The 17,461-nt window shown below is 48.8% G+C and overlaps 1 protein-coding gene across 1 annotated transcript in view; it reads left to right on the top strand.

Moving 5' to 3' along the window:
- ARL3 (ADP ribosylation factor like GTPase 3) overlaps positions 1 to 12,020 on the top strand; it is a 30,527-nt gene extending 18,507 nt beyond the window's left edge. The window contains exon 6 of the mRNA XM_059820973.1: positions 7,957 to 12,020. Coding sequence (XP_059676956.1) covers positions 7,957 to 8,004 — 48 coding nt within the window. The 3' untranslated portion in view covers positions 8,005 to 12,020. The remainder of the gene's footprint in view (positions 1 to 7,956) is intronic.
- The last annotated feature ends 5,441 nt before the right edge of the window (positions 12,021 to 17,461 follow it).

Below are 17,461 nucleotides of genomic sequence, written 5' to 3'. Positions count from 1 at the left end.
CTCGCAATCGAGCAGTCAGGAGTACTCCCTTCGCTGATACTTAAAGAAACAGAATGGTGAAGACATTTATCTTCATTGCAGTTTCAGTAAAACCTTATTTGCAGATGCTACAGAGCTGTTCAGGATAGTCAGATCTCAAGCTGCGTATGAAAAGTCGCAGAAGCAGCCCGCAATACTGAGTGGCAGTAAAATGGCAGATGAAATTCAGTGTTGACAAGTGCAAAATAATGCACATGAGGAACAACAACCCTAACTATACACATACAATGATGGACTCAAAATTAGCTGCCATTACTCGGAAGCAGATCATTGGGAATGGCAGCTTAATGCTCATCAAAGGCCAGAGAGGAAAATCAAATACTAGAGAATTATCAGAAAGCAAACAAGAAACATCCCAGAAAACATTTCTTTTGTAGCAGGATAAAGGCATGGTGGGCCCATACCTTGAACATGACATTCATTTCTGCCTCTGCCCCATCTGAAAAGATTTTAGAAGTAGTAGAATCATAGAGTCCGACAAAAAATTAGGTTGAAGGGTCTTCAGGAGATCTTTAGACCAACCTCATGTTTAAAGCAGGGATAACTATGAGTCTAGAGGAGGTTGCTGAGGGCCTTGTCCAATCAAGTTATAAATATATCCAGGCACGGAGGTTCCACAGCCTCTCTAGGTAACCTCTTCTAGCACTTAACTACCCTCATCAGAAAAAATATTGTCCATATATCTGCTCAGAATTAGGAGAGATTTGAGAATCCTCTGTGGAGAATGATCAGTAGCATGGAGTGGCATCTGTACACAGGGATGATAGATAGATTAGGACTTGCAGCTTGGAAGAGAGAGGACAGAGTGGGAACATCTTCAGGATTTATAAAATAAGGTATAAAAATGTCAGACTATATGCTGGTTTTCACGTTGCTAGAGGAAGGGTGTTCCTAATGAAATAATTGGACAACAGCTTAAAATAAATAAAAATAAGTGCTTCTTTGCGAGTTGCGTAATTAAATTGTGGATCTTGTTGGCACAGGATGTTGTGGAGACCAAGGGTATCAGTTGGTTCAGAAAAATACGAAGTGAATTTCTGAAGAAGAGATCCACAGACAATTAACTGACTACTAAGATCTAGAGGCAGCTTTTTCATGAGGAACAGCTTGGGCCAGGGACTGGGAGGAAAGAACAGAGCAAGGGAGATCCTGTTCCTACATGTTCTTTCCCTTGGCATCTGGAAATGGGATGCTGGCCTGGATGGACCAGTACAGCAGTTCTTCTCATTTAACATTCTTAACCTGGTGTTTAGACCTAAACGTAGTAGATGGTGTCCTCCAGAGGGCCTTTATTTAGTTAGCTAAGATACAAATTCAGCTATGTTACAGCCAATCCAGTGAAAGGCTTCAACTCTAACCTTTATTTTGAAGTGGTGGTAGAGGGAAATGCATTCCACAATGGCAGTGTATATTCAAGTCCAAAGAAATGTGATCAGGAAAGTGAGGCTGCAGTTCACAGGGTTGCAGGCAGGCATAGGTCACCTTTTTCCCTCTTCCAGGCTCTCCTCTAGTTTATGGAAGTCCAAGTTAGCTCTCCAGCTGCAAAGGGGCAGTAAAGTGGCAGGTGAAATTCAGGGATGCGTGTTGGATGTAGAAGAACTAAATGAGAGAAAGTGGCGCTTTCTGTTGGTGAGCTTTGAAAAATGCCTCCTTCTCAAGCTGATCTGTGGGCTTTCTGGAGTGGCCTGCACACTTCTCTGTTGATAGCGCCTTCTTACTGTGCCTTCTCCTTGAAGTGCATCCCTATACATTCAATAGAGTAAAATACACAGCCCAATACCCTGTACCAGGGAAATTAAATCTGCTTCTGCATTCACTTCCAGAAAACAGAAGACAAGAGCTAAATAAAAGTATTTGCAGGCCTATATATTTTGTTCATCATGCTTATCTAGACAAATTAATTTAGATGCAGGCCAGATAAGTCCCGCTTTGTTGACTGCAGTTTCATTGCCCTAAATACTGCAGCTTATTCCATAAATGATTATTGCAGGAAGGTCAGGGAAGTCGCAAACTCTCTACAGCTTATAGAAAAAGAGCCCCTACATTTCTCTTCTGCCCTAACTTCGGCCCTGTCAAATCAAACAGCAAGAATGCCAAGTTCTCCCTTTCCTTGGAAATTCATTGAACAAAATGGTTTGGGAGATGGTTTTTAAACTAAAAGATTTTAGTTGCAGCTGGATCAGCCTAGGAAGAAACAGCATCTTCAGCCCTGGGACTCTAAGGAGAGGTCAACATGCTCAAAATTTAGGGGAATCAAAGAGAACTTGTTTAAAGAGTGAGACTAAGAAAGATGGTTTTGAGGATCGTGGTACACAGTGTCTCTACCCATGGCTCAGAAAGGGAGCTCTCTATGTGTAGTTAAATCTCAGGTCACTCCTTTAAGGACTTCTTTGAGAAATGACAATGAGTGACAGCAAAATAAATGAAGACATGGAAGCATCAGGTATTCAGAATGAAAGCCAAGGGGCGAGCACTCAAACTGTTGCTGCTGATGGAATATATTAGCTAGAGTAAAATAGGAGACCGCTGGTGGGTTTTGCAAGGAAGAGTGGTGGCATATCTAGTACTGAGCACATGCAGGAACAGAGTTCATAGGGGAACATTTTTGTGATAGCTTGAAGGAAGAGCAATGAGCAAAGATAAATAATGCCAATACATGAAGGAGAAATAGTTTGAAGGTCATATAATTAGTTTAGCTGCTAGCACCATGGTGTATAGAATTGGGTAGTTAAGACTGGGGATTTCAAGGTTAATGAGATTAGATTATGGTTAATAGAATGATATAAATTTAGAGAATTTAACTATTATTTGAAATGGGTTATTTAATAAAACTGTTAATTAAGGAGGGAATCCATATTGTCATCTCTTTTGAAATTAACCACTGGGGACTCTGGAAAAGGGGCCCAGCCATGTCCTGGGCAGGCTCAGAAAAGAGGTGACTGGGTTAACTGGAAACCCCATGCAGTGTCCTCTGGAAGCCAGCTGGTAAGCTCCCGTTATGCCAGCTGAAGACTTCATTACCTCCTGACTGTAACGGTGGGTAGCACTCATCTTGTTAATCAGACTTCATGGTGCCATTGAGGGAGGAGTGGCATCCCTCATGCTTAAAGGCTTTTTCAGGCAAAATGTCTGCTTGGGTCTAGATTTTATCCTTCATCCTAGTTAGGAAACCAGGAAAGCCTTTTCTCCTGGCCGCAGCCATTTGGGCTCTGCCCCCGGAGCAGAGTCCTGCACCAGCTTGCACAGAGACCCTTGCACAGAGTACAGCAAGGGAGGTGATCGACGATGACAACAGAGAAACATAAGGGAACTGTTGCCTCACAACAGCTCTCTCGTGCCATGTAGGCTCTCTTGAGGTTGTATTTTTGTGACTAGATCTCCAATTGTAGTCCTTGGCATGCAAAAGCTACGTACATTCCACCCTGGCTGGCTGGGGAGGGGTGAAAGCAGGCAGGACTCCTCTGCTTTTCAGCCTGCCCTCTTGCTGGAGGTGTTATTTAGGGGCCAGGGTGTGTATTAAGCATGACTCAAGGCTTTGGACCGGTCCGTGCTCTGCAGCTTGTTTCTTGTCTGAAGCAAGAGTCTCCAATCAAGGCAGCAGGAGCTCAGCCTGCCCTGAGGAATCGTCCTCCAGAATGATGCTGCAGCGTATTGTGTCCAGAGTCTCCCAAGCATAATGGTCCCCTGGAGACCATTAAAAGCCAGTGGAACTGAGAGTAGCCACTAAACTTCTCTAATTTATGCCAGAGCCGGTCTGACCCAAAGGACTGTGGGAAGGGCTGAGCCGCCTTCTCCTCCCTGGCTGTTTCAACCCAATTGAGAATGAAGCCCAAGACCTAAGTTATGGCGATGCTGCAATTCAGCATTTTCATAAGGGCAAGATTTAGAACAGGACAGTTGTATCCTCAGAGCTAGGTTTTATCTTAAAGACGTCTTAGCCAGGGCAGGCTAGGTGGGGATCTTCCACATCTTAATAAGGTTCTGAGGCTACATGTAAATGTGATTTAAAACCAATTTTTATGGCTGCAGCTCTCCTGGGGCAGGCAGAGCTGGTGCTTGTTGAGGAAAAGCAACCATGTTTCCAGATTACAGGGCAAAGTCCTGTGATTTTTTTTTAAGCAGGGTAAGGAGGGAATCTATAGTGCTGCATCAGGGATACAAGGTCTCAGAGGACAAAAGAAAAGCTTGCACCCAGGCAAAAAACAATGGATAACGTACTTGCGGGAGCCTGTAAAAGCCAGCCTGTATGATGACCAGACATGCAAAGAAATGACAAATAATGAAGGCACAGTCCTAGCTGTGCAGAGGGAGAAGTAAGTGACAGTTAAAATAACGCATACCAAAAACGTTCGAGATGGAGAATTTTGCACTTGCCTGACCCAATTTGTTATGGCAGACAGAGGATTACATGAAAGGATTAAGCTTTGCTGTCCTTAAGGTCACATTAGGGGTCAGAAGTTTGTGGCCTTGCCTGATCCGTGGCTTGCAGGGGAGCAGAAATTGGGAGGCTTTTTACGGGGTGGAAAGGACTTGTTCGCTGCGTTTGAAGTCAGATTACTTCACTCCCATAGCTGCAAAGCTGATAATGCAGAGAATAAGCAAGCAGTGGGCTAATCTGAAGCAGGACTTTTTATTTCTCCCGGGGAAGGCTCTACCAGTCCTTTCCCAAAGGGCGTTGGAGTACAACTCCCTTGGCACAATAGCAGATGTGACTGCAGCAAGGCGGGGTTGTGCCGAGCAGCGTTTCTCTGCAAGGAGCATTATCCTCTTCCCTGGATTTCTCTCCCTTTGCTTTGGTAAAGTTTACTAGCTGCTTGTTAAGGAGCCAAGAGATGCAAAGCTGAAAGATCTGAAATCTTTCCCTGGCTAAGTTTTCCCAGGGTTGACTTGAGGGTGGAATACTAATATTGTATCCGTCTCCATCCTCGGAGTACCTGCCAATGTCTCTGTATCTCAAAAAAGCAGCGCAAGGACATCTATCAAGATCTAAATGTTACTGTAGGGATTGTACTTTCTGCACAGACCCATCTTTTAAGCATGCAGATGTAGGGACAGAGTGTGTAGGGACAAAGGATGACAACAGTTGAGTCCTTGAGGACTTGACTCTTTCAAGCACCGTTTCCTCCTTCCCGTGTGCCTTCCCCAGAGCAGCTCTTTGTGTTTGTAGCAACTTCCCTGGATTTCTCTATCTTACCAACACCCCGTCCTGCTTCAAATCTTAGGTAGAAAAACTGCAAACATACCTTTTAGTTTCTTTTGCTTTCCATTGTATTTGCTGTTCTCCAAAGCATTTGGGGACACTGCAGAACACACGCCCCCCAAGAAAGTTGCACCAGAAGCTACAGGTGTAGCTGTGGTGTGGGTGAAGATGATGGAGGTGTTTCACACATGCCTCTGATACAGCACACGTAGAGCTGAGCATGTTCATTTTCCCTTTACCAGTGTCAGGCAGGGAGATATTTACAATGAAATGTGATTTTTTTTCTGTCAATTAACTCATGTCAGAAGAGAGTTTTAAAAATCTATTCCTGCTTTAAAAGTCCAGTGACCTACTTATATATTTCAAGCCTGTTTGGAGTTCACCTTTCCTCTTGCATTTTGCTATGTCATTCTTTTGCCCTCATTATATGCTTGATGCAGCCAAGCTCTCACCCATGGTAAATCCCATCATAAACTCTGCTTTATGACCCTCGCTGTGCTGGTGCCGAAATGGTCTGTCTTTCCCCTTCCTGAGCTCCTGAATAGCAGCCGGCAGAGTTTTAATCACTGTGAATTCAGGTTGTGGTCAGATTAGGTAGAAGATAGGATGCGTGTTTGTTGTTTTGCACTGATGTATTATTTCTGGGATTACTGTGCTGAATAGCAGAGGGTGTCAGCTGATATTTATTACTTTAAGCTGTCTCAGCTGTTTTGGTTCAGCAAATAAACCTACATTCAAAATGAATGAGGAGCTCTGCTTGCCTTGTATGCCATGATGTGTGCAAATGTGATTATTGCTTCCGAGGCAGGGGAAGCTGAAATCATTGTGGGAGCATTTTTAGTTATTTATTTATTTTTATTCTTTGCAGGCAATCATGCAGATTTCTAAGGCACACAATCAAGCTAAAGGCTTGACACCTTTCCTCCTAGCCCCATTGTTAAGCCCTGGCATTTCTCATGCTGGGAATCACTCACTCCCTCTCTCTCTAAAGTGATAAGCTTTAAACCATGCTATTGATTGCTTAAGGCATTACATGTTTTACACCTAGGTTATCAGTGTTATTGAAAGGGGAAGACACAAAGCTACTGGGCCTTAAAATGAATCTACCTCTCGTCTTTTCCCATTTGCTCTGAGGATTTCAGACAATTTGTTTTACACTGATCTCTGCTGTGGAGATAAATGAAACTGGAGACATCAACCCTCCCCAAGGTTAGAGTTAGAACTGTTATTAGTGTAGGGCCTCCTGTGCACCCCAGCACAAGCTGGGCTCACTTATTCTTTATTTAACGCAGCAACAAGGGCTGATTTCAAAAGTTGCTGCTCCCCTTCAGATAAGAAGTGTCACATAGCGCAGCTATCAAGGTGAATTGGTATTTTCAAGTGAGAACCTCTCTGCTTCTGATTAAGCCCTGAGGACTCCCTCTCTTCTCTCTTAACTCTTTAGCTCCCCTCCGACATGGCCACCACCTTCGTGGCTGAGGGGCAACATGGAGGCACGGTGGTGGGTCTTGGCTCACCTGAAGAGCCTGCCGTACTGTGCCTTTGGCTATCTGTCCGTGGGGAAGTTGAGGTCTTTGGCAGTCTGGGGACAAAGGCATAGGAAGCCAGCAACACTGCTGCCATGGGGCTAGAAGCGACACTGGCCCAAAGGCTCTGATCTTTTTTAGGGTCTAACGATCATTTTAATGATCCAAAAATGACCACAGAACATAATACAGTGAAATCACTGCCCCCCCCCCCCCCAAACTCCAAGGTGAGATTTGCCCAGTTTCCAAGCACAAAGATGTGCTGCTCCCCTCTCATCCCCAAAACCGTACCTGCCACCCTCTTGCCCTGAGCCTCCCTGTCAGCAGAGATGCATTGTAGGCAGGGTAGAGGTAATGGATTTGATGGGACACAAATATGAGGAGACTGTGCATCTTGCGCTCTGTTGTGTGTGCCTCCTAACAGATGAGTGACAGGAGCAGATAAAGTGTTGCTTTGGCCTTCAATAGCGTATCCGATTCAGGGATCTCGGCAATAAACTCACAAATTGGGTATTCACAGCAGAAGTGTTACCGTCCTGCTTGCAGTGGTCAGAAAAGTCATGCACATGTTTTTACGGAGATACCCTAAAGAGTGTATCAGCCTCTTAAAATGTGACCACATCGCTTCTCACTGAACCCCTGTGGGACCCCTCAGGGCCCATTTTCTGTGGGGGCCCTGAGGAACAAGGAGCAGGGTCTACATCCAGTTATTGCAGTGGCTTTCATGGAGCTGGATTTCAAGGCTGGCAGCTGAGCAAAGAATTAGAGCCGTATTTGTAACAGGGAGCTGACTGTATAACAAACAGCCCCCTAAAATCCACGGTCGCAAAGATAAGATGACTTGCCCAAGGTTACACAAATTATCTGTAGCTGAACCTGGAACTGAGCCTTCATCTGCCACTGACATACCTTGGCTGCAAAGTGATCCTTCCTCGAAGGACCCACACATAGCGACATGATGAGATGATGGTACTTTTTATGGTCAGGTGAAAGATTTAATAAACCTCTGTGTGACAACATCTACTGAGCAAAGAAGCACTTATTTTTTTAAATGATGGTGGGTTTGGGTGCAGAGGGCAGGCGTGGCATAGATGAGGAGGCAGAACACGGTGCTTGCAGAATGGCGGTCAGGTGGGATTGGGGGATTCCTTTTCCCTTCACTTGACTAACATTACCTTTCTCTGTCTGAAGGACGGCATGAATTGGGTGTGCAAAAATGTCAATGCTAAGAAGAAATAAAGCATTCTGAGCTGCATGGAAATGGAGGAGCGGTGGGAGCAGAATTCTAGCCTGAAAACACTAATTTGCTGCTTTCTGACCAAATGTTTTTCCATCTGTGCCCAGCTACAGCTGTTAAAAGAAAAAAAAAAAAAAGAGAAAAAAAGGAACAACATCGGTTAAAACCTACTGCTGGATTTGGAACTTGACCTGCTCTTTAGTATCGTTTTTTTATCCCAATAAAGGAATTATATATTTCCTCCCTATGCATAAATAGTATTAAATGTCCAATTAGCAAGCAAGTTTGTAAGCAGAAGCAAGACTGTGATTCAGCGTGGAGCAGAGGGAGTGGTGAGTTACTGTAGTTGCTTAGATGCATAGGACCTGCCCTATACGTGCGGGTTTGCGGTTGCTGAGGACATGCTCAGGTGTCAGTCACAGCTTCCCCTCAGTGACAGATAAAATGCGGTTGTGTTACCAGTTGTGGGTAGTTTCTTAAAATAAAGCTACTAAGGAGTCATTTGTGTAATGAAGGTAGAAGACTTCCACATATTCCTATAGCCATAAAAGAGGAGTTTGATCATAACGAGGCACTGTTGCATTGCGACACTGCAGTAGAAGGGAGAGAAGGGTTATATGTGTATAATTGAGGCTCTTTACAGTTGGAATAATGCAGGATGAGCGTGCCTAGGGCTTTTCTCGCAGCTGAAGGAGAATTTAGCTCAGCATTTCACCTTGAGCCAGCAAGAACATGGTTCCTACGTTCAGTAAGTTCCATATGTGAGATTAGTCTTGATGTTGAACAATCCCTGTTGATTTTCCCTTGATGTTAAGGCAACTCTACAGCAAAATGCAATTAAGTCCATGATTACTTTCTAGAATGAGATACCAGGTCCCAGGTTTCCTTTTTGAAATGTGCAAAATATATTCTCCTACCCCCCCTTCCTCGGCAGGACTTATGAAGCCCTTCGGAGGACTCGGGGGACTGCCCTGTGGTGGGCTGGCTGCCCAGGGCCTGAGGTCCCCCCAGACTGGTGCTGGCTGCGGATTGCCCTGGTGAGGAGCCTGATGAACGGCATATGGGAAGCAGTCTTTAAAACGAGGATTCATTCTTCCCCAAACTGGATTTCCTCTGAAAGGATGCAGTCGCTGAAATAGGAAAGAGAATGTGTTTTCCACCTCCTTGTCCCCGACTCAAATCTAGCCCCAGCTGACAGTGAGCAGGAGTCATTAGCACACCAAAGCAGCCATGTCCTGCATGAAGCGAGCTTGGTGACTCCTGGGCCAGTTTCTAATGCACAGATGGTAAAATAATCCCATTGCCCTGCTTGCCAGCTTTGTTTGCTGCCTGCCTGCGAAAGGCCAGAGTATGACTAGGGACTGCATTACCCCTTCCACCTCTTGGAGACGGACCGGCGGGCAGTATGGGGAAAGCTGCATGTACTAAAGCATGTGGCTTTACCACGCGTCAGCGACTTGACTCATGGACCCGTGCAGACGGCTGACACCCCTGGAGCTCCAAGCTCTTTGCTCCTCCCTTTCCCTGGATGTCTCCACCTCACAGCAAAAACATCTGCACTGTACGTGAAGCAGCCCCTGGCCGCTTACGTGTTACAGCCCAGCAGATTAAAGTCATCTGGGGCTGATTCTGGGCCCCCCCATACATCAGGATGTACAGTAGCAGTTCTGGGGTTGATCTGCATGTAGTTCAGCTGTCTTTGCTGTGGCTGGGGGCAGAGGGACAGCTGGGACAGCAACTGCTTTAGCAATCCAACTTTAATCTGCCTGCATTTGTGAGTCAGCACCCTCTGAGTGCATCTGTCTTCAGCACGGAGGCAGGACATGCATGCCGGAGTAGCACAGCCTTGCTTTAAAAACTGAAAACTGGAGGACTGGGAGGGGGAAAAGAGCAGGCTCAAGTGAGCTGTTAAGCAATTGCTAATGACACAAAGTGACACAGCTCTAGCTTTGCATGGATTGAGTAAGGAGTCCTAAAATCAGGAGAGATGTTAATTTGAACATAGCTCATTCAGTGACTCCCCAGCTGCATTGGCTTATCAGGAACCCCAGGAATCTGAGCACCACATGTTCCTGGGTCAGCCCAAGGAGGAGAAATGCATCCCAGCATCGCCTTTTCCTTGCAATTAATGCATTTGCCTGATGCAAGCACTGTAAAGAATTGCAGCCCTTTCTTGAAGGTATGCTTTGTGCTGGCTGAGTGGCAGAGTTTTGTGGCAGATAGATACTCCTGAGCTTTGGGTTTGCCCTCACTGCATGCCACGTGCTTGGGTACCCCTCCTCTGGCCCAGGCAGGACAGAGTGAAGTCCCCTTGGGGGCTCGGGCATTGATCCTTTTCACTTGCAAGGGAGTTGAGTTGGTGCTTCCCATCTCCCTACTTTTTAACCAGTGACAAACTTACCCTGTGACACCCCACCTGTGCCACAGTTAGCTCTCTGGATCCAAAAAGCATCCAGGAGGGTAATTTGGTGTTTTGGTTTTTTTGGCTCACATTGGTTAAACTTGGAAATGTTTGTAAAATAAACATATAGTAATTTTCCTATCACTCCAGTTTGGAAGGAAAAATTGCCTTACTGAACTCAGGATCCAGAAGTGTTTGCTGGCTTATTCCTTACGTTTGCGTGTAGCTACACGTATTGGTTGCATGCATCTGTACCAGCCAGAACATCACCTGCAATCCAATAGATTAATTTGGTTTACCTGCACCAGGTAGTAAGAGAGGAAGACCATGACAGAGCGAGCTGTGCTAGGAAGATGGAGGTGGGGGGTTAAAATGACCATGAGTTAAGTAAATCACCCTGCAGTAATGGCTGTAAATGCTCCTTGTATTGTGAACAACTTGTTCGTGCATCTACCTCGTGGAAATTGAGGTTCTGTTCACTTGCTGCTCCTTATCTGGATGCATTTATATCTGCTATACCCTCCGCAGGGCTCTTGTCCCTCAGCAGCACCTGGCTAAATACTCGCTGTAAAACTGGCTGGGACCAACCAAAAACGCCGTTCAGTGAAACCCCTACCCTTCTCCCAGCCCTTCAGCTCCTGTTTGGTTTATGGTAATTGCATACATGAGGCTTTGTCCTTCCAACTGTCTGCTTTACCCTCCTTTAAGTGAGATTCGGGGGAAGCAAACCGTCTCATTGGTATGGGTGGAGCTCTGCCACACGTTGCATCAATTCATAGATTTTTAAAGCCAGAAGGGACTGTTATGTTCCTCTCTCTTGACCTCCGGCATAACACAGCCCATTAAACGCCACCCTGCCGGCACGGTGACTTGCGGTTGAATTAGAGCACCTCTGGTAGGAAGGCACCCGGCCTTGATTTAAAGGCTTGGCGTGACAGACAGATCCACCCCAGGCCTAGAGAAGTTTGTCACAGGGGTTGATTCCCCTCCCGCGGGGAGTTTGTCCGGCTTCACTTTCACATCATTAAATCTGGTTTTACTTTGTGATAGATGAAAGATGCCTCTCCTGCCCCTTTGTGTTCTCTGGAGGGGAGAGATGATACAGAAGTGAAATTCTCCAAGGGCACATCAAGAAACGTGGGTCCAAGCCCCTGCTCTGACCACGAGCGCTGGGCATGGGGACTCATGTCCTCCTCCGGCTGCGGCCATGTCCCCCCGCTGCAGCTCTGATGGGGAATGTCTCTCCTTGCCCTCGGAGAATGCTTGCCATAGCCTCATGCAACCTTCTCCCATTTGTCACCCTACCAATACTGCTTCTTGCACGTTAATGACTTTTTTCTCTGTTGAAAATATAACTGATCACCTGACCCTTTTTATTCAGTGTACTGGGATGAGACCAGCCCACTCAAACTCGCCCCAAAGGGCTCTTTCTTCTGCAAAAGCAAAAGGTGGCGGCTCTTGCATTCCCTGGGTTGGCTGGGTCCACACAAGCTCTTTCTTTTATGTTCCCTTTTTAAATTTCACCAAAAAGGGGTATTTGCAATATCTGGTCATGTTGTTACTCAGTGTATAATTTAGATGTCTTTGTCAAAAAAAGAAATACATTAAAATTTAGTAGAAAGACAACTTGTGTTTGGGAGTGATCCTTTTTCTTTGACAGGCTCATTTTTCCAGCGGTCAGTCGAGGACTACCTCTTCCCAAGGAGCCGCCAGTCAGTCTATGAAGCTGCTCTTCCACCGCTCCCCTCTGTCTCCCCATCAGAGACAGTCACCAGTACTAGAAGTGGTCAAAACTGTTGGAAGAAGCCTTTTGCCTTTGGATTTTCACTTGTCCAAAGCTATCAGAAAAGCCAGCCAGTGAGAAAGGAAAACTTTGGGAGGATCTTCTTGCTTCAAAAAAAATCATTTCGTCGGTTAAAAAAAAGTGTGTCATGAAACACATTCCACACTGACCTGGCAGGAAAAGGGAAGGGGAAAAAGAAAAGCAGCAAGCGATTTGGGTTTGGTTCAGTGAAGCAGGGTTTGGAGGAGATTTCGAGGGAGAGAAACGAATTCTGGGGTTGTTTCTTTCCAACTAATGTGACTCATTACTGTTCCTGCAATACCGGGACAGGCCAAAAAGTCAGAAACTGTTAGAGCTCTTTAAAGCATCAGCTCCCTCCCTGCATGGCCAGGATGCCTGGAAGGCTGTCAGAGCCGCTGGAAAAAAACATTATAGATGGTCACACTTAATTTCTTTTCTCTCCTTTTTTTTTAAGGCACGCTATATACTGAGTTGTGGTATTTTTTCAGCAAAGTAGGAAATACTTTTTCATCTTGTTTGCCTAATGGATTGGATGTGAAAAATATTTCTCTGGCAAGTGAACACCCTGAGAGTTGTTTGACTTGTCACGACGTTATGTATCGGCCCCTGCGGCCCCCGGCCCCTGAAGCCGCTGCACTTCCCCTCTCCTGTTGCTGTTTACTGTGGGACACACTGTAATTTATGGCGAGGCTGCGTGTGACCTTGCATGCGTCTGCTCGAGCGAACCGCAGCTCCCTTCCCCGCACAAGCCCCGCTTTACATTCACATGATGAATTTAGTGCTCCCGAAAGGACAAGGAACTGAGTGGATTGGATGTGGGGAGGGGAAAAAAAAGAAAATAATAATAATCCACAGCCTGAAGGAGAAATAAACACTGAGATTTTTGTTCCTCTTTGACCAGATTTCCCTGTTGTTTATGGCCTTGCACCCCACCGGATGACTGCCTTTATCAGAGCAGAGACGTCGCCCGTGGCCACAGAGCCAGGGATTTCAGCCTGCGCGTTCTCGCGTTCTCGCCGCGTGGGCATCCCCCAGCCCTGCCGTGCTCTGCCGGCGCACGCGTTGGTGAGGGCAGCCGGACTGATGGCCACCCTGCTCCAGCCGTGTTGCCCACCCACCCAGGAGCTGCACTGAAGCTGTTTTAATTTTATTTTGTTTTGTTTAAGTGGAACAAGCTCACGCTGCAGCCTTGCGATTGGCTCCTGGCTAAATTGCAGCTTCAGGCTCAGTTGGCTGAATTTGAGCTTGTTGGATTTTTTTTTTTTTTTAATTGCAATCTGTTCACTTATTTCCCTTCCCAACACCGACTGGAAGCGAAACTCCTGTAAAGCTGCAGTCGGGCTGCGCCTGTGCTGGGGGACGCCGTCAAAGGAACAGCACAGGGGCGGGGGGGGGGCAGGGGGTGCCCCCTCCACATTTCCTATTTAGCTCGCTGACCGAGATGAGTATCTGTATCCCTTTTAATGGGAAAAGGAAAAAAAAAAATAAACAAAAACCCCAGTCGGAAGAGGAAGGGTTGGAAGGAGCCCCTCTCTTCCAATGTGCCATGACCGCGTGGCTCCAGCCCTACAGCCGGCACGGCCGGGCAGCCAAACACAGCCCCGAATAAATAATCCTGCGAGAAAGGGAAGCTGTCAGGTAGGTTAGGCCCCAAGTCTAAGCTGCATTAGGCGCTGGCAGGAACGCCCTGCAAATAAATCATCTGGATGAGAGGTATTTTTAAATAGAAGTTGTCCTTGCTGCTTGGCTTTGCAACCTTTATTTTGTGCTACCGATGGGAGCCGAAGCCTGCACGCTTTAACGCTTTTCTGGCTGGCGGAAGAAAGCTGGCAGGGGCTCGAGGTGCCAAGGGGGACACTGCTGGGGAGAGCGGGTCCCCCCACACCGAGAGCATCGCCCATGGGCTGGGGATACCGTGCGGTCCCCAGCCTGCGACAGCTGGGTCCCAACCGACCAGGCAAAGCCCGGCATCTTGGGGTGGCTGAGCCAGCTGTCCTGCCCCGGCTCCATCGCTCTCCCTGATGTCAGGCAGGAGGATTTATGTGTATTTTGAGTTCATTTTTATAGCCGGCACCTGTGAGGCCAGCGCCAGGCAGGGATAACCAAGGGGGCCACGCCGTGGGGGGCTGGGACGGTGGCATGGGCACGGAGAGCTAGTCTGGGGAATGGGGAAACTGAGGCACAGCAACCCCTCTGCACCTGGAGGTGGCACTTGGGTCTGGGACCAGGCAGGGGGCTGAGGCCATGGCTCATGCCCACTTTCGGAGCCAGGGCAGGAGCCACAGCTCTCGCAGGCCTGGGGGGGCTGGGGGTGGGGGTTCACTGAATCGGGAACATTCAGTGTGGCACAGCTGGTGCGGGCTGCAGTTGCTCCTGACACTTTTGCCTCTCAATATGATGATAAACTCCCTTTCCCGATTAGCGCTGATCCCTCTGCCTCCAAAACAGTTGGCCCTAATGAACATACGGCCCAACAGCTGTAAGCGGTTATACATATGCATGGATATATATATTTATCCCCCCCCCAGCCCATCCATATATACTGGAGATCACAGCTGTTGCTATTCTTCCTTGCAATGCAGATCAGACGCTCTCTCTCTTTGGAGTCTTACTTGACCTATTTTGCAGGCGCAAGATTTTTTGTGATGATGATTTCCCCAGTTGGTGCTTTTGATTCTGCCTGAAACATCTTGATTGAAGACAAACAATGGCAGCTCCGGCAGCCGGCAGCGCCCCGCACCCACGCGCCGCCCCGGCCCTGCCAGCCGCCACGCGCCGGGGGGGCCGAGGGACGGGGTCCGGCTGGCGCTTCCCAGGGTGGCAGCGGTTGCCGGCTGGTCCATCCTGACCGGTCTCCTCTGCTGACCCTTCCCTGTGCCCACGGGACAGGGCTCTGCTGCCTGGTCCATCAGCTCGGCCATCCAACCTGGACCTTGAAGCTTGTGCTGGTCTCCCCATCCTCTGCCACCTCCAGCCGGGCTGTCCCCTGCTCAGCCTTGAGCCCCTTCCCACCAGCTGGAAACTGCTCTGCCACCCCAAAATCTTACAAACCAGGTGGTGACACCCCTTGGAATCCCAGGGGTGCCTCAGCTCTAAGGTCAGGTGGGGAGATGGTGCGTAGGGTGCCAGAGCTGGCAGGGATGGCAAAACCCCAACAACGGCTGCCTCCCGCAGTGCGGCGATGCTCTGAGCACCCCGTGGGTGATGGAGACCTTTGAAGCCCCTTCCCTGGGAAACCCCATCCTCCGCCCACGTGCTCAACATAGGGGTTCGGGGCTGGCAGGGACTCTCCGCTGGCCCCACAGCCCCCCGCCGGCCACGTGGCGTGCCCCGAAGAAGGGCCCCGAAGTCGCCACATCCCAGCAAGGAAAAGCGGCCGTCTGAGCGCGCACAAAGCCGTTTCTTGTTTGGCATTTTCGTTTGAAGCGTGCCCTTCATCTGGGTTTCTACAGCAACTGGGAAGTTCCCGTCCTGGCCCAGCTGGAGGGAGCGAAGCAGCCAGGGGAGCGGAGCAGGAGGGCGGGAGGGGAAGAAGCCAAAAATAAGTTCTTAAAGAACTAAGGCTGCACTTTTCACCTCCATCCTGGGCCTGGGGCTGCTGCAGCCAGGGCAGGGCTCCAACCCTGTCCCCATCCTTCCGTCCCCAGAGGCGATGCAGCCAGCTGGGGCCAAATTGGGGGGTAGAAAACACCAGCCATTGGGACCCCTCCATGACACCCTGAGGTGTCCCGCCCTGCCCAGCGTCAGCACAGCTGCATCCCCTGAGCCCCTCCGCAGGCCTTGGGTTAAAGAGAGAGAATTACCTTAGAAACACACTTTTCTTTAAAAAAAAAACCAAAAAAAACCTCCGAGCCACCAGTGATTCATCTTAGGCAGCGAGTCTCTTCATTTATTCATTACAAGATAATACCCAAATCTGGCTAGTTAATATTCCTGCATATTTTCCAAGGGCTGATGAGGTATCTTAAACATCTCGCCGCGATGGGCTTTCATATTTATAAGGTTGATGTGCAAACTTAAATTGACAATCTCTAAACATACCCCTCAAGTTTAAGCATGTGGCTTCACTCCTAGGGCGCTGGGGGAGTTCCCTGGGCGCACGCCCCAGCTCGAAGTGGGTCCTGGGGGCTCGGCGGGTGGAAGGGCTGCCTGAAAAGGCTCCCGCGAGGCAAGGCGTGATGTCCCTATCTCTGCAAAGACGTGAGATTTCTGTTTCCTTGGGTAATGGGAGCGGAGCATGGCGAGCAGTGACCGTGGCGGTGGGGTCAGCAGCGCTTTGGGGTGAGGGATCGGTACGAGCACCCAATGCAGCTGGATGTGGCGACAGGTACCAGAGCCGGGCCTGCAGATTCCTGCTGAAACTCTTTTCCAAGGTTAAAAATAGGACTCGGTTGCAAACTGAAAGCCTGGTTTGCATGCACCCTCATTATGCTGATTGCTTATTTACATGTATGCAAATGGAGGAAGAGGCACCGGCTCCTCCACCTGGGGACCCCACGGCACAGCAGAGCCCGAACCCCGACGGGTAAATCCCTGCCAAGGGATGGGCCACAGTGCTGCCACCCCCTTCCCAAGATCAATCTGAAAACGAAGCATCAGCCCCTCTAGAGGCACTGATCGGGGGGACGAGCTGCGGCCCCATGACCCAAGCGTGGTGGCCGGAGGCATGGTGGTTATCAGCGCTGCCGCCTCTCCCCTCACCCTGCTCTGCCAGATGTGCGTGTCCGGCTCCAGCTGTTCCCCATCAGCCTCCCCCGAGCAGCACCGCCGGCCCTGGGATCCTTTTTCCACCAGGCCCCATGTCCTTCATCAGACACCAATTTGGTCCGGCCCAGCTGCTCATTTTTCTTTCCGCCGTGTGACATGTTTTCACCCGGCTCCTAATCCATCTCTTTCCATTCACAACTCGAGCTGTTTATGGATGTGCCTCTGCTCCCCCCACTTTTCCCACCCCCTGGACAGAGCCATCCATCAATAAAACCCCGCTGAGCACCCACATCAGCGCTTCCCCTCCCGGCAGCCCGGGACACCGTTAACCCAACTGGGCCAAGGGCATATGTTCCTCTTGCTGCTTGGTGGGGTGACCCCGGGGGGGACCATCGCCTCCCTCCCCGCCACCACCAGCACACGGGGTTTGATGTGCCGCAGGTAGCCGGGAGGCTGGGGTCCTTCTCCCGGCTGGGGAGGGTTGCGGGGCTGCAGCACCAGGGCTCTGCAAGGGGCACGCACTGTTTTGGGGCTGCTCCCTCCAGCG

Source organism: Gavia stellata, chromosome 9, assembly GCF_030936135.1.
Source record: "Gavia stellata isolate bGavSte3 chromosome 9, bGavSte3.hap2, whole genome shotgun sequence".
In the NCBI taxonomy this organism is placed as follows: domain Eukaryota; kingdom Metazoa; phylum Chordata; class Aves; order Gaviiformes; family Gaviidae; genus Gavia; species Gavia stellata.
The sequence above is the reverse complement of the archived record's forward strand: the minus strand, read 5'-3'. Positions and strand labels throughout refer to the sequence as shown.